Consider the following 17,281-nt stretch of genomic DNA (forward strand, 5'->3'; position numbering starts at 1 on the left):
AGTCGCACAAGGCTGTAGATCAGAGTGCTTCTTGGAGCATTTAGGCCCAAGGAGTGGATCCTGGGGCCCTGAGTGCCAAGGGGGTGGGTGAGCTTCGGCGTAAGGATGGCAGATCTTGCAACTTTAAGGGAAATGGAATAAATGAAGGCCAGGTTCTGGAGCAAGGAGTGGCATATGATGGGGCTATGGGAGTCATATTGCAAGAGTACTTCCTTTGTCATTGGCAGAGTATCCTAAAAGGGTCAAACTGTGGATCATGTGGCATCCCAAGGTACCACATTCAGATTCGCTGAGCAGGAGCTAAAACCAGCTCTTGGGTGTCAGGCATCACCCAGTAAGCAGGAGCTACCACTGGGGGGCCAGGAGTGAGTACACAGTGCACCACAAATCTAACTTCCACTTGAGATGCACACTTTAATGATTTGTCCATTATGTATGATCCATTGTGTTTAAATGTGTTCTAGATATGTCCTAATTCTTCTTTATTAGCACTCTCATATACTCAATGTCAAATACGCATGTTTAGAATGCACCAATTGGCCTTGGGAGTGAAAAGTAGCTCCCGGTAGCAGTTGGTTTCAAGGTAACCAGGTTCTCTTAGGCTAGAAGCAGGAGCTAAATAGCTCCCAGCTCCCCACAATTTCGAACCCTGCATCCACAGGTGGATCCTGGGGGCATAGAAGGAAAACACGTGTCATTAATGCATCTCACCTAGTATGCATACCTCAAGCACATCTGCCTCTGTCTATGTGGGATTTCCCTTACACTTTTGTGGAGCGGTGGCGCACCTAGGAGATACCCTGTGCAGCCGGTTGCCCTTCATGCAGCTCAAGGTTTCTGTATGTCCCACACATGCTCTCCGAGTCCAGTCTTGTGTAGAACATGCACATGTGGACATTGTTCTGTACTCACTAGGTGCAGAGATGTGCGTTGTTTCGTGCTCCCCTGGGCTATGGGTGCGTGTGGTGCATGCATGTGCAGACGTGGTCATAATATGCAACTGCAGTGACTGTGCACCTGGAAAGGTGGACTTCAATATTCCGTTTACTTTGCAAACATGTGACTCCCTCTTTTTTCCTTTGTACTCTCTCTTCGCCAGGAGGGGATGCGACAGCAGTATGAACTCGGACAGTACCTTCGGAGCCGGTATCAAGACTTCCTCAGCAGCTCATACAGGCGACAGGAGGTAACCTCAGCGCCCCATCCGAACCTTGCACATGCGCAGTGCTAGAGTAGAGAGAGAGAAGTTACTAACCAAGTGGTGACGGTGAGAGAAATTAGCACAAACAGAAAGTGCTCTTCAATCGGATATGGGGACATGATTGAGACAGCCTAGTGAACCTCGCAACTGCTCACATTATCTACCCTCTCAATGTCTGCAGAGTGGCCTTTCTTTATTTCTTTCTTTGTTTCTTTCTCTCTCTTTCTCTCTCTGGATAACCCCTTCGTCCCACACACCTTAATTTCCTTAGGTGACTGAGTCTTCTGACAGTAGAGAGTAATCAGGAGGTGTTGTTTTTAAAACAAGCATTGGAAATGCCAACAGTTTGGGCTTTTGTGCAGGGATGGGAAAGGCACTTGCCAGGCAAAGCTGTACTGGTATTGACTGGTCATTGAGGGTAGCTGAGGCAAAAGGGTGTACCTGGGCCTCTGATAGAAGTGTCTGACAAATGCCTAATACTTGTAAACAATACTAATACACAAGTCAAAACTGTTGGCTTTGTCAATGCGTGTTCTTAGCAGGACTTCAGTGAAGGACGCACAGAGTGCTTATAAATCGAGTGGATGAAGACAGACCTGGTTAAGATCTTTTTATTACACCAGTAGCGCCTTTACGACACCAATAAAGTCATTAACTCTCAGAAGAGTGCTTTTGGAAAACACTGACAGGCACTTGGAATGCCCCGTTTGATGGTAAGGCTTGATTAAAGTGAGCACAAAGAGTTGACACGAGGAGGTGTTTCTGGCGTGGAGGGGCAGGAACTAGGTGCAATTGCCATAGGGATTAGCATGGGCATGGGCAGTCATCGGGTGGGGAAATGACCAAACACCTACAAGCTTTGTGTCCCTCCTCATAAGCCATTTCTCCCTATCTGTACTCTAATGCAGTAGTTTTGGTTTATAGGTGGCGCAAGCGACACCGAATAGCCCAAACTAAAAAGTCAATGGGATGTTCAAACCTGTCAGACTTGCTGAAACGCAAATGGGCTAAGAGAGAAGGGATAAGCAGGGCACAAGGATGATGCACCTGCCATGCATATTGGCAAAAGAGAAGTAGCACTAACATGAAGGAATAGGATCCCTCCAACATGAGCCAGGGCAGGTGAGCATGAAGTATTACTCCTTGTAAGAGCAAGGTCTATTATAGAGTATAACCGATATACTTATGATTTTACTGACTATGTCCTGCCTTAGGCAAAAAATACCAAGCAATTTGGTATATAGATTGCAGAAGATTGACCAGGGATAGGGCATGGCAGATTGGGTGCATTATATGGAGATGGCCTTTTTAGCAGGGGTATTTAGACGTTGCAAGATGGCATGTGGGTGGGTCGGGAGAAACAGTGGTGGCAGTAGGGTGGAGTAGGACTAGAAGAGTAACTATGGAGTAGTCCATGTTGCTGGAGTTCTTCAGTTGAAGCACAATGAAGCCCTTTTAGGGTGCTCGGTAGGTTCCTAAGTGGGTGTAATTCCTACAGAAGCACACAAATGATATGCAATGCCTCGTGAGTTTTAGGAAGTTGCCTTGACTCTATGGTCCATCTCTTTATGTGGATCTGGTTAATTGAAAGCCCCCACCTCATCCAATGAAGCCTCCTGAGTTGCCCCTAACTACTAAAGGCAGCTTTAGGGAGTTTACTCCAAGATTTGGTCCTCACCTGTAATAACTCCAAGAACTTCAAGAATATCTGAAATGGCAATATCGCAGACTCGGTAAGCACTCCTATGGTTTGAAACAGGATGTGCTCAGCAGTACAGGCCTTCCATACGGTTATGCTATGGTATGTTATGTTACTTTATGCTAACGCACCCGCACACAGAGCCACTGAAGGCCCTGCATCGATTGAAAGGAAGGGAATGGCCATTTAGCTAATCTAGAGTACAACCAAGTCATATGTCTTACTAATGGACAGACAGCCTTGGCAAAGTTGTAGCTCATGAAGAATTGAGCTCAAAGGTCTATGTTCTAAAGCCAAAAAAGGAGCGACCACCAACCCTGAGCTGCTTCAATCCTGGTACACGGCAGAGCTGAAGGTTGACTGACCTAAAGGCCCGGGGAGTAGACTAGTTACCAAATGAGTTATTCAGAACAAGGGGTATGATGCCTTGCGGGGCTTCGAATGCCATTTGGAGGTCTTTGACCTTAATCTGTCGAGTAATTGGGTACCAGTGAAGTACCTGACGATCAGTTGGCATCTCATCCCTTTTCCCTGTGCCAACGATTACCCGTATGGCTGAAGGAGATAAGGTAGCTATTTAGGCAAAACCTAGATAAATGAGTTGCCATAGCACCGGTGAGAGGTGACTATGGTTGCAACCACTGCTCTCATAGTTTCGGTGAATAGAAGAGGATGAATGTTTAATAGGATTCAAAGGCAAAAGAAATATGTTAATACAACAGCTGCAAATTGAGGCTTTACAGATGGGTTTGAGCCAATGAGAAATCCTACTTAATGTACAGTATTCTTGGGACAGGACAGTAAATGTACAATATCTGTTGTTGCATAAAAGGCCAAAGGTTGTGCTGGTCTCCCATAATCCAATTCTAAGTTTGTCAGTGTTCAGTTTGAGGCAACAAGTTACCATCTATTCACTGATGGCTATCATACGAGCAGCAAGATTAACAGAATTGGAGTTGAGACTACCATCAAACTGGATAAGTATCTGAGTGTCTTCGGCAGAAGTGAAGAAGCAGAACTGAAAAGATCTAAAAAGTCTGAGGATATTATGCAAGTCTATGCAAAAACGACATGCATACTCTTCCTTGGCACTTAAGAAGGCCACCAATACAGGTGAGAGGAAAGAGCCCTGTGGACAGTCATAGAGCAGATGATGAAAAAATTAAGTAAGACTGAGATCCTTTCAATTGGGCCCCAGCACCCACTTTCCCTCTCTCCCTCTGGCTGCCCTCTATGGGTCCCCTCCCCCTACCCTCTTGTGAGGCAACAAACCTTGGTGTTATCTTCAATTCCTCTCTCTCCTTCTCTTCTCACATCACAGGCCTTGTCAAGAAGGCCTCTTATCAGCTACCTCCTCAGCGGCGTTCTCCCTTTCCTCACCTTCCCCCAGCAAATAAATGTTTCCAGAGCTCTGGTCCTCTCTAGGCTTGCCTACTGCAATAGCCTCTTTCTCAATCTTCCTTCTTCCTCCCTTCGCCCCCTTCAACTAATCCAGAACAGGACTGCAAGACTTATCCTTGGCCTCAAGCCCAGGGACTGCATCTCTCCAGCCCCAAAATCTCTCCACTGGCTCCCGGTTGCTGTTAGGATCAAGTACAAGACCCTCTGCATCATCCGCAAGGCTTTCTGTGGCCTGTGACCCAGCTACATCCAACTCTCTCTCCCTAAATACCTCCACGCTAGTGCTCTTTGGTCTCCTAGCTCCAACTCTCTGCAGATCAGATGCTTCTCTAAGCAGAGAGTGGGGGTAGATCTCTCTCCTCCACAGGAGCCTCCCTCTGTCATGGTCTGCCTGCCCCTCTCAGGCTTGAGCCGAATCTCCTTACGTTCTGGAAGCTCCTTCATTCTCCCCCTCCCCTGCTAACACCTTCTTCTATCTCATTGACTGAATGCCTAGTTCCCTCTGAGTACTACAGGGTTCCAGGCCCCCCCTGCCCAGCCCCCCCTTCCCCAGGGACGTCATTTGGGGGTAACCAGGGCTCGCAACTGCGACCCCTGTGTCTCCCTTGCTACCCATAGAATACTATTTAAAACACTTTTGTTTTAATGGAAGCTCCTGGGCTGTGGCCAGCACCATGTGGCTCTTTGTTTCTGAGTGGCTGGCATACTTGTTCAAGCCTCTTAAAAAAAACGGGGTTCCACATGTGTAACACTTTGAGTAGTGACCCTAAATAAGAAAGAATAGGAATAACAAAATAATTTGTCTTTCGGAATTCTATACAATAATTGCTAGACTAATAATAGGTTTCTTTCAGGCACACTTCAGGGGGTGAGTCACTGGTTTAGTCTTTTATTAAACACCTCAAATTCACAATGCAGACAAAAACCTCCAAAAATAATTTAAAGTAGAATAAGCATACATTTCGGACTATGTATTTTGCTTTTTGCAAGTGGCAGTTATAGCAGTTAAAGCATGTTTTTTTCTGCCGCTATCTCTGTTACGATCATCACAAGACATTCCATATTGGTGTTCTCGGTCACTTGACAAAATCCTTGTGCATAAAAGCTTATGTACAGTGTAGAAATGTCTGACCATAGCACATAAAGTGGCCCTTGATTTCATTGAGCCACAAGGAATGCTTTTTTGTAATGTGTCTATCTTTCCTATCTCCCTGACATGCTGTTCAGGATGTTTGTTTGTATGTATGAGGTAATGAGTGCCCAGAGTATGGGATCTCGTGTGAGTGTGCTGCTTTCCCTATTTTGCCAACCTCTGAAGCCTGAAAAATAGATCCATGCAGGCTTGACATGTGACCGACTTTGCACCAGACCTGCGGATGAGCTGGCCTGCTGTTCAATCTCAGTTGCCAGTTTAATGGTATCCACTACAGAGGGTAATTTGCTTTCTGACTTTGAGAACATTCAGACATGTAATTGCTAATTTTATTATAGGCGGTAAAGTAGCTCAGTGGGTTCAGTGTTCACTGCTGCATTATCTGTGTGATCTGCAGGATGATGGTTGCAGGTTCAAATCCCAGCGAGGCCAACTCAGCCTTTCATCCTTCTGAGGATGGGTGATATTGTAAGCATATTTGTTCTATACACTGACAAATAATGTTGTTAAAGGGACGTTATGGTTAAGTTGCACTAGTAAAATTCAATGGACAAACATTGTTACAGACGTTATGGTTACAGGTAAAACCGAAAACTCCCAGAAATTCGCCAGTTATGGTAAGTTAAGCAACCATAACTCGCGCTACCACTGTGAACTGCAAGGACTAACACCCATGACATCAAAGATGACATCGCAAATGTCATTCATGACAGAAACATTGTTGCGCAATCCCTGTGGCTCCACAGTCCTATTTCCATGGCCGCCATCCTGAAAATCCCCAGATGTGGCTTTCGTGCTGCGTGTGGGGGAATAACGTGGAACCAGGGTAGGTGGAGTTCGTTGTAAGGGGCAGCTTTTTTTTAGATGCTTCTAGAGAAACACCTTTTTTTCGGTTTTTATTTGATTTTGTGTTTTCTTGTGCGGACATTTTTATAGTAAACTCTCACTTCATCTTGTAGATGGGCAAACAAATCAGCATTACCAATGGCCGACAAAGAAATGCCATTTGCTTGGAAAAATTCTGCATTGCCACAACTAATGAGGTCATTGTTGCAGAAGAACATCCCAGCAGCGGACAAAAAAGTATACATGCTTCTGTTGATGAGACACCTTCCTGCCTCTGGTTCGGAACAATACCCAGGAGCATTGTTCCATACTCTTTGTGGTGTTATGGAGGAGAAAAGCACCTTGGCAGTGGGAAAAAGCCTCTTCACTACATTTAGCAACCTCTTCAGTCAACGGAACAAACCTAAACAAGCCACATAACCCATTTGCATGCCGCCGTAGTGGATGACGATAACATCGGCTCTAGCAAAAGTGGCCAGGTCTTTGTCAAGTGCATGCATGTTGGCGAAACTGCGCTCGTAGACATCGTTCTACAATGCGTCCGCTCCTTCCAAACCAAAATTGCCATCAAAGTTTCTTTTCAGGGCATACTTGTGCAGATCTAGCACAAAGGCATCACCTACAGTCAACACAATGCGTTTCGCCATGTCAGCCAGCCTCACTACGCAGAGTATAATGTTCAGCAGTTTGACCACCCCTTCCTGTGAGAACCACACCCACAGTACCTGATTGAATGATCCTGAAAGTCCCATGTCCATTGTACGGCATGGTGAGAAGCGCAGATTGTGGCATGCGCAGTGCCCAAAGTACTGAGAGGGCAGCACCCCAGTAAAGCAAGAGCTGTCCTTTTTCCCTTTCCACTACCTTTTGACCACCACTACCTCCTTGGGTACGGGTAAATAGGCACACATGATTCCACCATTGCCATCCAAGACGTTAGCATCTAACACTGACAGTTCTGCACAACACTTCGCAGGTACCATTACAAATTCAGCCTGCTAGTGTCCTGTCAGTTCACAGCACGTACAGTAGAATGTTCAGTAAAAGAAATCAAGATTTGTGCATCCACATTCAAGAGCACCCATCACCACAAAATGGAGGTACAGAAACTTTTTCTGCAGTATGTTTATGCCTGTGTTATAATTGCCTCTGCGCACGGTATCTGCCACTGAGCGGCCATTACGTTCTTTAACCCTTTAAATTCCATGGGTTTTTTCCCCCCAGTGCCAAGGCCTTTTTTGGTGATTTCTGTATGTCGCCATTAAATGCCTTATAACTTTTTTGTTACAAGAGATATCTCTTCCATATTTGGCCCCTTTTTTTCCCACTTGTAGGCGGTTGTAACCCCACCCAGGAATCCTAGGTTGCTGTAGGGGGGTGAGAGGAAATAACCAAAAAAGGGCGAAATAAAAAGGATGTACAAAGAAGCCTGTGGTTTTTTCCTTGTAAGAGCTAGGAACAAATGGTTTACTGTGCTTGATTCCCCAGTTTCCTGGCTTTCAAGAACAGGATGAGTGGAAACAAAAACAAAAAAATTGATGTGGCTATCAACCGTTTTGTGAGAGGTAGGCGATTTTGACCATTTTTGCCAGTTCGACATGCGTGGACGGAATGGAAGAAAAGGGTAGGAAAGCCGAATTGGAGGACAGAAAGGCATACATTTCTGAAAAGTAGGCAAAATTCCAAGTTTAGGAAGGGGTGATTTGCGCAGGTCGGGCAACAACTAGGTAGGGGAAAATGCCATAGTTTGGGGGAAAAGTGGGAAAATGACAGAAAAAAGGTATGTGGTGGACATGGTTGGCTTGGTACGGCAATGGCTTCTATGAATTTTGAGGAAAACAATGCTCCGCTATATTCCCCGACTCTTGCAGTTAGGAAATCACACATTTTTTGTAGTGTGTCACAAAAGAAGCAATAACACAAGCCAAACACTGAGCCATGGTACACTGGAGTTTTATGCTTACGGCCTGAATAGATGTACTTAGCATGTGTAAATCGGGAAAACCAATGTGGTGAGGAACGGCAAGCATACATTTTTCAAAAGAGCACAGGCAGACCTTTTCAAGGGTAGGTGTCTTGTGAAGTTTACAAACGTGTATGGTGCCTAAAGCAGTGGCTAAATGTAGGGCACATTTGGGAAATTAAAGGATTGTGTGACAAAGGGCACCAGCAAATGGGTTGAAACATAATGAAAACCACACAAACACAACAAATGTCATACCTTCCCGCATTCCCACACGTGTCCCGATGAAAAAGGTACCTCACATGTGTGGGTGCACCTACCTGGGCGCCAAGGGGAAAGCCTAAAACACCCCTAACCCCAGGTCTTTTCCGACAGCTGAATTTCACGATTTTTTCAGGCGGGCACACCATACAGATATGGGTTTAGGGTGCCCAAGCCACCGGGGAAAACAGAGAACCCAATGCATTTCCAAAAAGAGGACATCCGTGGGAATCCGCAGAGGTCTAACTTGCGCAAATCAGGCCAGAATGTATTACCCAGAAACCCCGGCAAATTCCGCAATGTGGTGAAAAACGCCCAATTTCCGCACATTTCACTCGGCTCACCCACCGAAACACACTACCAACAACACATGGCCTACCTTCCCGCGTTCCCACACGTGTCCTGATGAAAACAGTACCTCACATGTGTGGGTGCACCTACCTGTGTGCCAAGGGGAAAGCCTAAAACACCCCGAACCCCAAGTCTTTTCCGACAGCTGAATTTCACGATTTTTTCAGGCGGGCACACCATACAGATATGGGCCTAGGGTGTCCAAGCTACCAGGGAAAACAGGGAACCCCATGCATTTCCGAAAAGAGGACATCCATGGGAATCCGCAGAGGTCTGACTTGCGCAAATCGGCCCAGAATGTATTACCCAGGAAACCCGGCAAAGTCCGCAATGTGGCGAAAAACCCCCAATTTCTGCACAATTAACTCGGCTCACCCACCGAAACACGCTGCCGCAACACATGGCCTACCTTCCCGCGTTCCCACACGTGTCCCGATGAAAACGGTACCTCACATGTGTGGGTGAACCTACCTGGGTGCCAAGGGGAAAGCCTAAAACACCCCAACCCCAAGTCTTTTCCGACAGCTGAATTTCACGATTTTTTCAGACGGGCACAACATACTGATATGGGCCTAGGGTGTCCAAGCCACCAAGGAAAACAGGGAACCCCATGCATTTCCGAAAAGAGGACATCCGTAGGAATCCGCAGAGGTCTGACTTGCGCAAATCGGCCCAGATTTCATTACCCAGAAACCCCGGCAAAGTCCGAAATGTGGTGGAAAAACCCCCAATTTCTGCACATTTCACTCGGCTCACCCACCGAAACACGCCACCAACAACACATGACCTACCTTCCCGCATTCCCACACGTGTCCCGATGAAAACGGTACCTCACATGTGTGGGTGCACCTACCTGGGCGCCGAGGGGAAACCCTAAAACACCCATAACCCCAAGTCTTTTCCGACAGCTGAATTTCACGATTTTTTCAGACAGGCACACCAGACAGATATAGGCCTAGGGCAGTGGTCTTCAAACTTTTTTGGCTCGGGCCCCCCCTGAGCCAAGTTTGGGCAGGCCTGGCCCCCCTAAAAGTGCCGGATGGACAGTATGTAGAAATCGCTATGAACTTTTGCGTGCCGTCACCGCACCCTACTCCCAGTACAGCCCCTGGGCTCTCCCCACCATACTCCCACCACTATCCCAGTTCTGCAGCCCATCCTGCTCCCACCACAGTCCCATAACACAAGCATACACACATCCATACACATTTAAATAAAAAATAAATCGCCATGAACTTACCTTCTGCAGGTTGCTAAAATGCCCCGCTCCAGGTTGCTCTGCCCATATGTGCGAGGAGGCGCAGGAGCACCCCCTCGCACATACATACATGCAGTGCCCCAGCCAGCATTTCCAATGAGCTATGCAAGGCTGGCGAAGCAAAACACCCCCAACGTTGCATGGCTCAGTGATCATGTGCGGCTGGGGAAACGAACTGTCAAAGGCAAACAGTGTTTCCCTTTGACAGTTCAGCCAGCCCAGGAGCACTCACTCAGCTGGAAAAAGCAGCTGAGGGAGTGCTCAGTGTTTCACTGGGCTGGCTCCTCGGTTCCTCCATAATGGGTGAGGTGGCCAGTGGGTGAACGCCCCCTCACCCATTAGGGATGAGTCGGCAGGCTTGGACTGGCCTATAGGGCAATAGGGTGATGGCTGTACCAAAAATGCAAAATGCTAGTGTAGGCCAATCAAAATGGGCCACTTTTTTGGCCAATGTGGGCCAGTTTGAGGAGTTGCTTCACTATGCAGCTAGTATTTTTGACCATTGTTGCTGAATAAATATTCTTTAAATATCACAATTTGTTTACATTTGAATAAAAAACAACCCCTTGTGTACTATTCAAACAGTCTGTGACTAAAGGACTGAATATCCATTTGCAACTGCTGGCCATGTGTCACAATCTGGAGAATGACTTGAAGTCACCGTAAGGGTATTGTCCAAATGCTTCACTTTCCCACCCGAGGCACCACTCTCCTCACCTGAGTCTTCAGGGTCTGAGGCTCCGACGCCGTGTCTGTGGGCAAGGTAATCCTTTTTACTCTTCGTTGTGAATGCTCTGACACGGAATGAAGCCGTGGTGGAACTCTGTATTGGTTACCACCTTGGCTCCGTTCCCGTATGCAGGCGGGTAAGGGGAAAAAGCCCAAAGGCGGAAAAAACCCCTGAGCTGTAGTCGTGGATTGCGATGAGAGATGTAGTTGTCGCTGTAGTGGTAGTGAAATTCAATTGCCTCGGGATCCTTTAGGTAAACAAATCGAAGATCCTTCCGGAGAGGAAATGACAAGGAAGGAAAGAACACTGGCATGTAGCCGGTAAGCGTCAAAACGCAGCAGCAGAGGGAAACCGGCGGAGGAGAGGAGCCGCCAGGGAGACGGGAAGGAAGGAGAAAAGAAGGGAGAGAAATCCCCAGAAGGGGGAACAAGAGCGAGCGAGAGAAAAGCACTGGAAGCGTCTCACCGTGAAAACGAAAGGAGACGGTTGCAACGCAAGGAATCATGGGTAGCAGGAAGTAAATAGGCGAGACGAAGAACAGAGGAAAAAACACTAGACCGTAAACAGAGAAACGTGAAAAAAACGTGGTGGCAGTGTTAATGGCGGCGAAGCCGTAACAACGGCATCCATCGCCAACCAAGAGGGTTCATGACAGTATGCCCCCTCTTACTGCCCACCCCGCCCGGCTTACCAGGATGGCTCTGATGAAATTTAGCTACTAGGCGGGGCGCTTTGACAAAATGCACAGGTTCCCAGGAATCTTCAGACCTGGGATACCCCTTCCAGGAAATGAGATATTGTAAACGTCCCCGGTAGTAGCGGGAGTCACGGATTTTAGAAACTTCATACACCTCCTGGGAGTCTCTGGGTGAAATGTCTTGCAAGGGTTTAGACCTAAAATGTGGTTCAGTTCGTGATTCTTTGAGAAGGGAGGTATGAAACACCGGGTGCACCCGGCGAAGGTAGGAGGGTAGTTGAATCTTGTAAGCCACCGGGTTGATTCTTTCTAGGATGGGAAACGGACCCAGGAACCGAGGAGACAACTTGGAGGACCGGATCCACCTTGGTAAATATTTGGTCGAAAGCCATACCTTCGTCCCTTTAGTCCAAGTGGGGGCCGTTTGGCGATGTTGATCAGCAAGGGTTTTGTAGGTTCTACGGCTCCTCGCTAGACTGTCTCTGGCCGTCCGGTGAGCCTCAGAAATTTCCGATAAAGCAGCTTCGGCAGCAGGAGAGTTACTGGTGTGAGAAGCAATGGGCCAAATGGACTTGGGATGAAGTCCGTAGTTGCAGTAAAAAGGAGAGATACCCGTGGCAGAGTGTTTGGAGTTGTTGTAGGTGAATTCTGCCGTGGGGAGGAGTTGTACCCAATTATCTTGGAGTCTATTTATGTAGCATCTGAGATATTGTTCCAGAGTGGAATTGAGTCTTTCCGTCTGACCATTAGTCTGGGGATGGTAGCCAGATGAAAGAGCACGGTCAATACCTAACCGGGAACCCAAAGCCTTCCAGAATTTAGAAATATATTGGCTACCCCGGTCCGAAGTAATCTTATCGGGCAAGCCATGAAGACGAAATATATCTCTGGCAAAAACTTCGGCCATGCGATTGGCCGTAGGTAAGCCCTCCAGTGGAGAGAAATGGGCCATCTTGGTGAATGAATCTATAGTTACCATGATGCAAGAACAGGACTCTGATAAGGGTAAATCCACAATGAAGTCAGTAGACAAGTTCCCCCATGGCCTTTGTGGTATGTCAGGCTGAGTAAGGAGACCTAACGGTTTGCCTGTTGGATTCTTTGCCATAGCGCAGACTGGGCATGCTTTTATGTATGACTGGACTTCTCGTCGAAGATTGGGCCAGAAAAACGAGCGTTTTATGAGTTCAATGGTGTTTGCCTGGCCTCGATGTCCTGCAACTCGGCTGTCATGGCACCAGTAGAGAATCCTCTTGCGGAGATGTCCTGAAGGTATGTAAAGTCGGTTCTTGTAGAACCAGAGACCATCTTTGGTATGAAACTGAGATGCCAAGCATTTGTCTCTAAAGCAGGGTTCAGAGTCTGAAGCTTCTTTGAGCTCCTGTAGAAAAGTGTGAAGAGGTGCCACTATGCGAGTAGATGGAAACATAAGTTCGGTTGAGAGGTGGCCCGAACCAGCAACCAACTCCTTGCGAGACAAGGCGTCGGCTAGGACATTCTGAGAGCCTGGTAAATAGGTAATGGTGAAATCGTATTGGGAAAAAAAATAAGCCCATCGCGCCTGGCGAGAGTTGGCACATTCGAGGGACTACAGGACCTTTAGATTCTTATGATCCGTGCGAATGATGAAAGGAATACTGGCACCCAATAACAGATGTCGCCATTCCTCACAGGCCAATTTCATAGCTAGTAACTCCTTTTCAAGGACGGTATAGTGAAGTTGACTGATGGTCAGAGTGCGAGAGAGGTAGGCGACTGGATGTTCTATACCTTCGAACTCCTGGAGCAAGGCAGCACCGATGGCCGCGGAAGAGGCATCAGTTTCCACGATAAACTGTTTAGTTTGATCGGCCTGGAGCAATATGGGTGCTGAGCAAAACAAAGTTTTGAGATGTCTGAAACTAGACTCTTCCGTCGATGACCACACAAAGGTTCCAGATGATTTCTTGAGAAGTGTGGTTATAGGTAGGCCCATCTCGGAGAACCGGGGTATAAATCTTCTGTAAAAGTTTGTTAAACCCAAGAATCTCTGAACCTCTTTGACAGAGGTGGGAGAAGACCACTCTAAAATGGCAGACACCTTGCGAGGGTCCATGGAGATACCCCGGTCAGACAAAATAAACCCCAAATAGGGAATGCTCGAGACCCCGAACTGGCATTTTTCAGGTTTGGCTAGTAAACTGTTCTCCTTAAGTCGAGAAAGCACTGTCCGGACATGCTCTTCGTGTTCTTCCTTGTTGATGGAAAATACAAGAATATCGTCTAGATAGATGATCACTGAAACAAATAAGAGATCCGAAAACATGCGGTCCATAAATCTTTGGAAAACTGCGGGAGCATTAACTAGCCCAAAGGGCATGACTCTATATTCAAACAATCCGAAGGGTGTTCGAAAAGCCGTCTTCCATTCATCACCCTTAGCAATGCGCAATAAATGGTATGCATTGCGAAGATCCAGCTTAGTGAAAATGTGAGCACCTTGAACCGCCTCAAGAATGTCTGTGATGAGTGGCATAGGATAGCGGTCTCTGACAGTGACCTTGTTGAGACCTCTATAATCAATGCAAGGTCGTAATTCTTTGGAATCCCTCTTGGAGATGAAGAAAAAGGGAGCTCCGGCAGGAGATTTTGAAGGTTGAATGAGGCCATTGTGCAGATTCACATCCAGGTAAGTTCGTAAGACCTCCTTCTCGGATCTGGACAAGGAAAACATACGACCGAACGGAACCAGTGCGTTGGGCTCAAGATCAATAGAGCAGTCCTCAGGACGATGGGGTGGTAAAGGTGCTGGCTTGACTTCTGTGAAAACCTCTTTGAAAGCCTCACCAAGATGTGCCCTATTATGGACAGTTGAGGATTCCTGACAAGAAGCAGGGGTGACCTGTAGTTGTAGATAAGATTGTTGAGGAATACAATGCTTCTTGCAAAACTCAGACTCGAAACGTAGCAAATTAGATACCCAATCTATTTGTGGGTTATGTCTCCTGAGCCAAGTGATTCCCAAAATAACTGGGAAATGGGCAGCCCTAATGATGTCAAATTTAAGACTCTCCACATGCTGGGAAATTCGGACTTCTAGCTCCTCAGTCGTCTGCGTTATGGGTCCTGAAGACAAGGGAGTACCATCTACACCCTCCACCTTCTGGTCTTCGAGTCTAGCTAGCCTTTTGAGGCCCACCTTGTCAACCCATAAGGTATCAACGAAGTTACCGGCTGCTCCGCAGTCTAAGAGTGCCAAAGTCTCTACGAGCTGATCTTGGATCATCACGCTGATATTGATAACCATGAGTCTGGAATCTTCAGGTGTCTTCTTTGTGGATACAGCCAAAGAAACGTAGGGACTGGAAGATTTAGATAACCACCGGTTTTCTGTCCCTTTTAAAACCGGGGTGATTCGTTTCCCGAACGCCGTGGAGGTAGTTCGGAACAGTCCTTGAGCAGATGTTTGTCAGACCCACAGTAGGCGCAAAGCCCTCTTTCTCTTCGTCTTCTTCTTTCTTCCATGGTGAGTGGTGCTCGGGTGGTTCCAATCTGCATAGGTTCTTCACTCTGTTTAGAAGATGGAGGAAGAGTGTTGGATGATGTCCCTATGGTAGAGGGATTTTCTCTGTAACGTCTTCTTTCATTATGTCTCTCATGGAGACGATGTTCAATCTGTAGGACCGAGGATAAAAGATCCGAAAAAGAGGCAGGTCGGGGAGACCGGGCTAGTTCGTCCTTTATCTCCTCTTTGAGACCTCTACGAAAAATGGCAAATTGTGCCTGTTCAGGCCAACCGGCCCCTGCCGCCAGAGTCTTAAATCTAGTAATGAAGGTGAGGAGATCTGAGGCTCCCTGTTTAACATCCAGGAGATCCTCACAAGCAGTGTAGGTGAGTTCATGTCTTTCAAAGGATTCTCTGAGAAGAATCTTAAAATTCCCGTAATTCTGTAGAACCGGGTCTTCTCCTGTCACAAGAGGTGTAGCCCACGCAAGGGCATTGCCCACCATATTCGAAATGAGGAAGCCAACCTTAGCCTGATCAGAAGAAAACATATGAGGGCGGAAAGTGAAGTAAATAGTGGCAGCTTCCAGAAACTCTTTAAGTTTTTTGGGAGAACCGTCGAACTTCCCCGAAGATAGGGCCATAGGTGGCAATTCTGGGGGAGGGGAAGGTTCTTTGCCCAAAACCAATTGTTTTAATACCACATTTTCTGCCTTAACAGTCTGAAGCTCTTGAGAAAGGGACTGTACAGCTTTCCATAGTTCTTGGATTTGATCCTGCAACTGTTCTGGAGTAGCCATTGGTATCTTCGGGCGTTGCAAACTGTCACAATCTGGAGAATGACTTGAAGTCACCGTAAGGGTATTGTCCAAATGCTTCACTTTCCCACCCGAGGCACCACTCTCCTCACCTGAGTCTTCAGGGTCTGAGGCTCCGACGCCGTGTCTGTGGGCAAGGTAATCCTTTTTACTCTTCGTTGTGAATGCTCTGACACGGAATGAAGCCGTGGTGGAACTCTGTATTGGTTACCACCTTGGCTCCGTTCCCGTATGCAGGCGGGTAAGGGGAAAAAGCCCAAAGGCGGAAAAAACCCCTGAGTTGTAGTCGTGGATTGCGATGAGAGATGTAGTTGTCGCTGTAGTGGTAGTGAAATTCAATTGCCTCGGGATCCTTTAGGTAAACAAATCGAAGATCCTTCCGGAGAGGAAATGACAAGGAAGGAAAGAACACTGGCATGTAGCCGGTAAGCGTCAAAACGCAGCAGCAGAGGGAAACCGGCGGAGGAGAGGAGCCGCCAGGGAGACAGGAAGGAAGGAGAAAAGAAGGGAGAGAAATCCCCAGAAGGGGGAACAAGAGCGAGCGAGAGAAAAGCACTGGAAGCGTCTCACCGTGAAAACGAAAGGAGACGGTTGCAACGCAAGGAATCATGGGTAGCAGGAAGTAAATAGGCGAGACGAAGAACAGAGGAAAAAACACTAGACCGTAAACAGAGAAACGTGAAAAAAACGTGGTGGCAGTGTTAATGGCGGCGAAGCCGTAACAACGGCATCCATCGCCAACCAAGAGGGTTCATGACACCATGTTTTCATTGGTGCCTAAGACCGTTGTATGGTCCAGTCTGACCATGTGAGCTGCCCCCTCCCATTTCCCCCAATCTAAAAAAAAAATGTCATGCTCGGCTCTGGCCTAGGGTGTCCAAGCCACCAAGGAAAACAGGGAACCCCATGCATTTCCGAAAAGAGGACATTGGTGGGAGGTCTGACTTGTGCAAATCGGCCCAGAATGTATTACCCAGAAACCCTGGCAAAGTCCCAAATGTGGCAAAGAAAACCCAATTTCCCCACATTTCACTCGGCTCACCCACCGAAACACGCCGCCAACAACACATGGCCTACCTTCCCGCATTCCCACACGTGTCCCAATGAAAACGGAACCTCACCTCGCATGCTGCGGCCTCTATGCTCCTCACCACTGTCCAGTGAGACCACCCTGGTCCTACCCCCTCTGCTGCCGCCCCTGTCCCCTCCTTACCGCTGCCCCGTCCTGCTCTTCTTCTCTGTCCCTCTCCTCCCCCAATCCCTTCCTCCATTCTCTCTAAAACCCACGTACTGCCTACCCACCTCCCTTTGCCCATCTTCCTTCTCCCTACCCGTATTCCCGGATGCCCTCACATCCCTAACTATCCGCCTCCGGGTATCCACTCTGCTTCTCCTGGACGTTTTCCCCTTTTCTTTAGC

At 47.5% G+C, this 17,281-nt stretch overlaps 1 protein-coding gene across 1 annotated transcript in view; it reads left to right on the top strand.

Moving 5' to 3' along the window:
* The window catches only part of LOC138453024 (testicular acid phosphatase homolog), a 193,815-nt gene that overhangs the window by 42,278 nt on the left and 134,256 nt on the right, over nt 1–17,281 (top strand). The window contains exon 3 of the mRNA XM_069605444.1: nt 1,100–1,186. Within this exon, the coding sequence (XP_069461545.1) occupies nt 1,100–1,186 (87 nt within the window). The remainder of the gene's footprint in view (nt 1–1,099; nt 1,187–17,281) is intronic.

Source organism: Ambystoma mexicanum, chromosome 1p, assembly GCF_040938575.1.
Source record: "Ambystoma mexicanum isolate Mex_15411 chromosome 1p, UKY_AmexF1_1, whole genome shotgun sequence".
Taxonomy (NCBI): Eukaryota; Metazoa; Chordata; class Amphibia; order Caudata; family Ambystomatidae; genus Ambystoma; species Ambystoma mexicanum.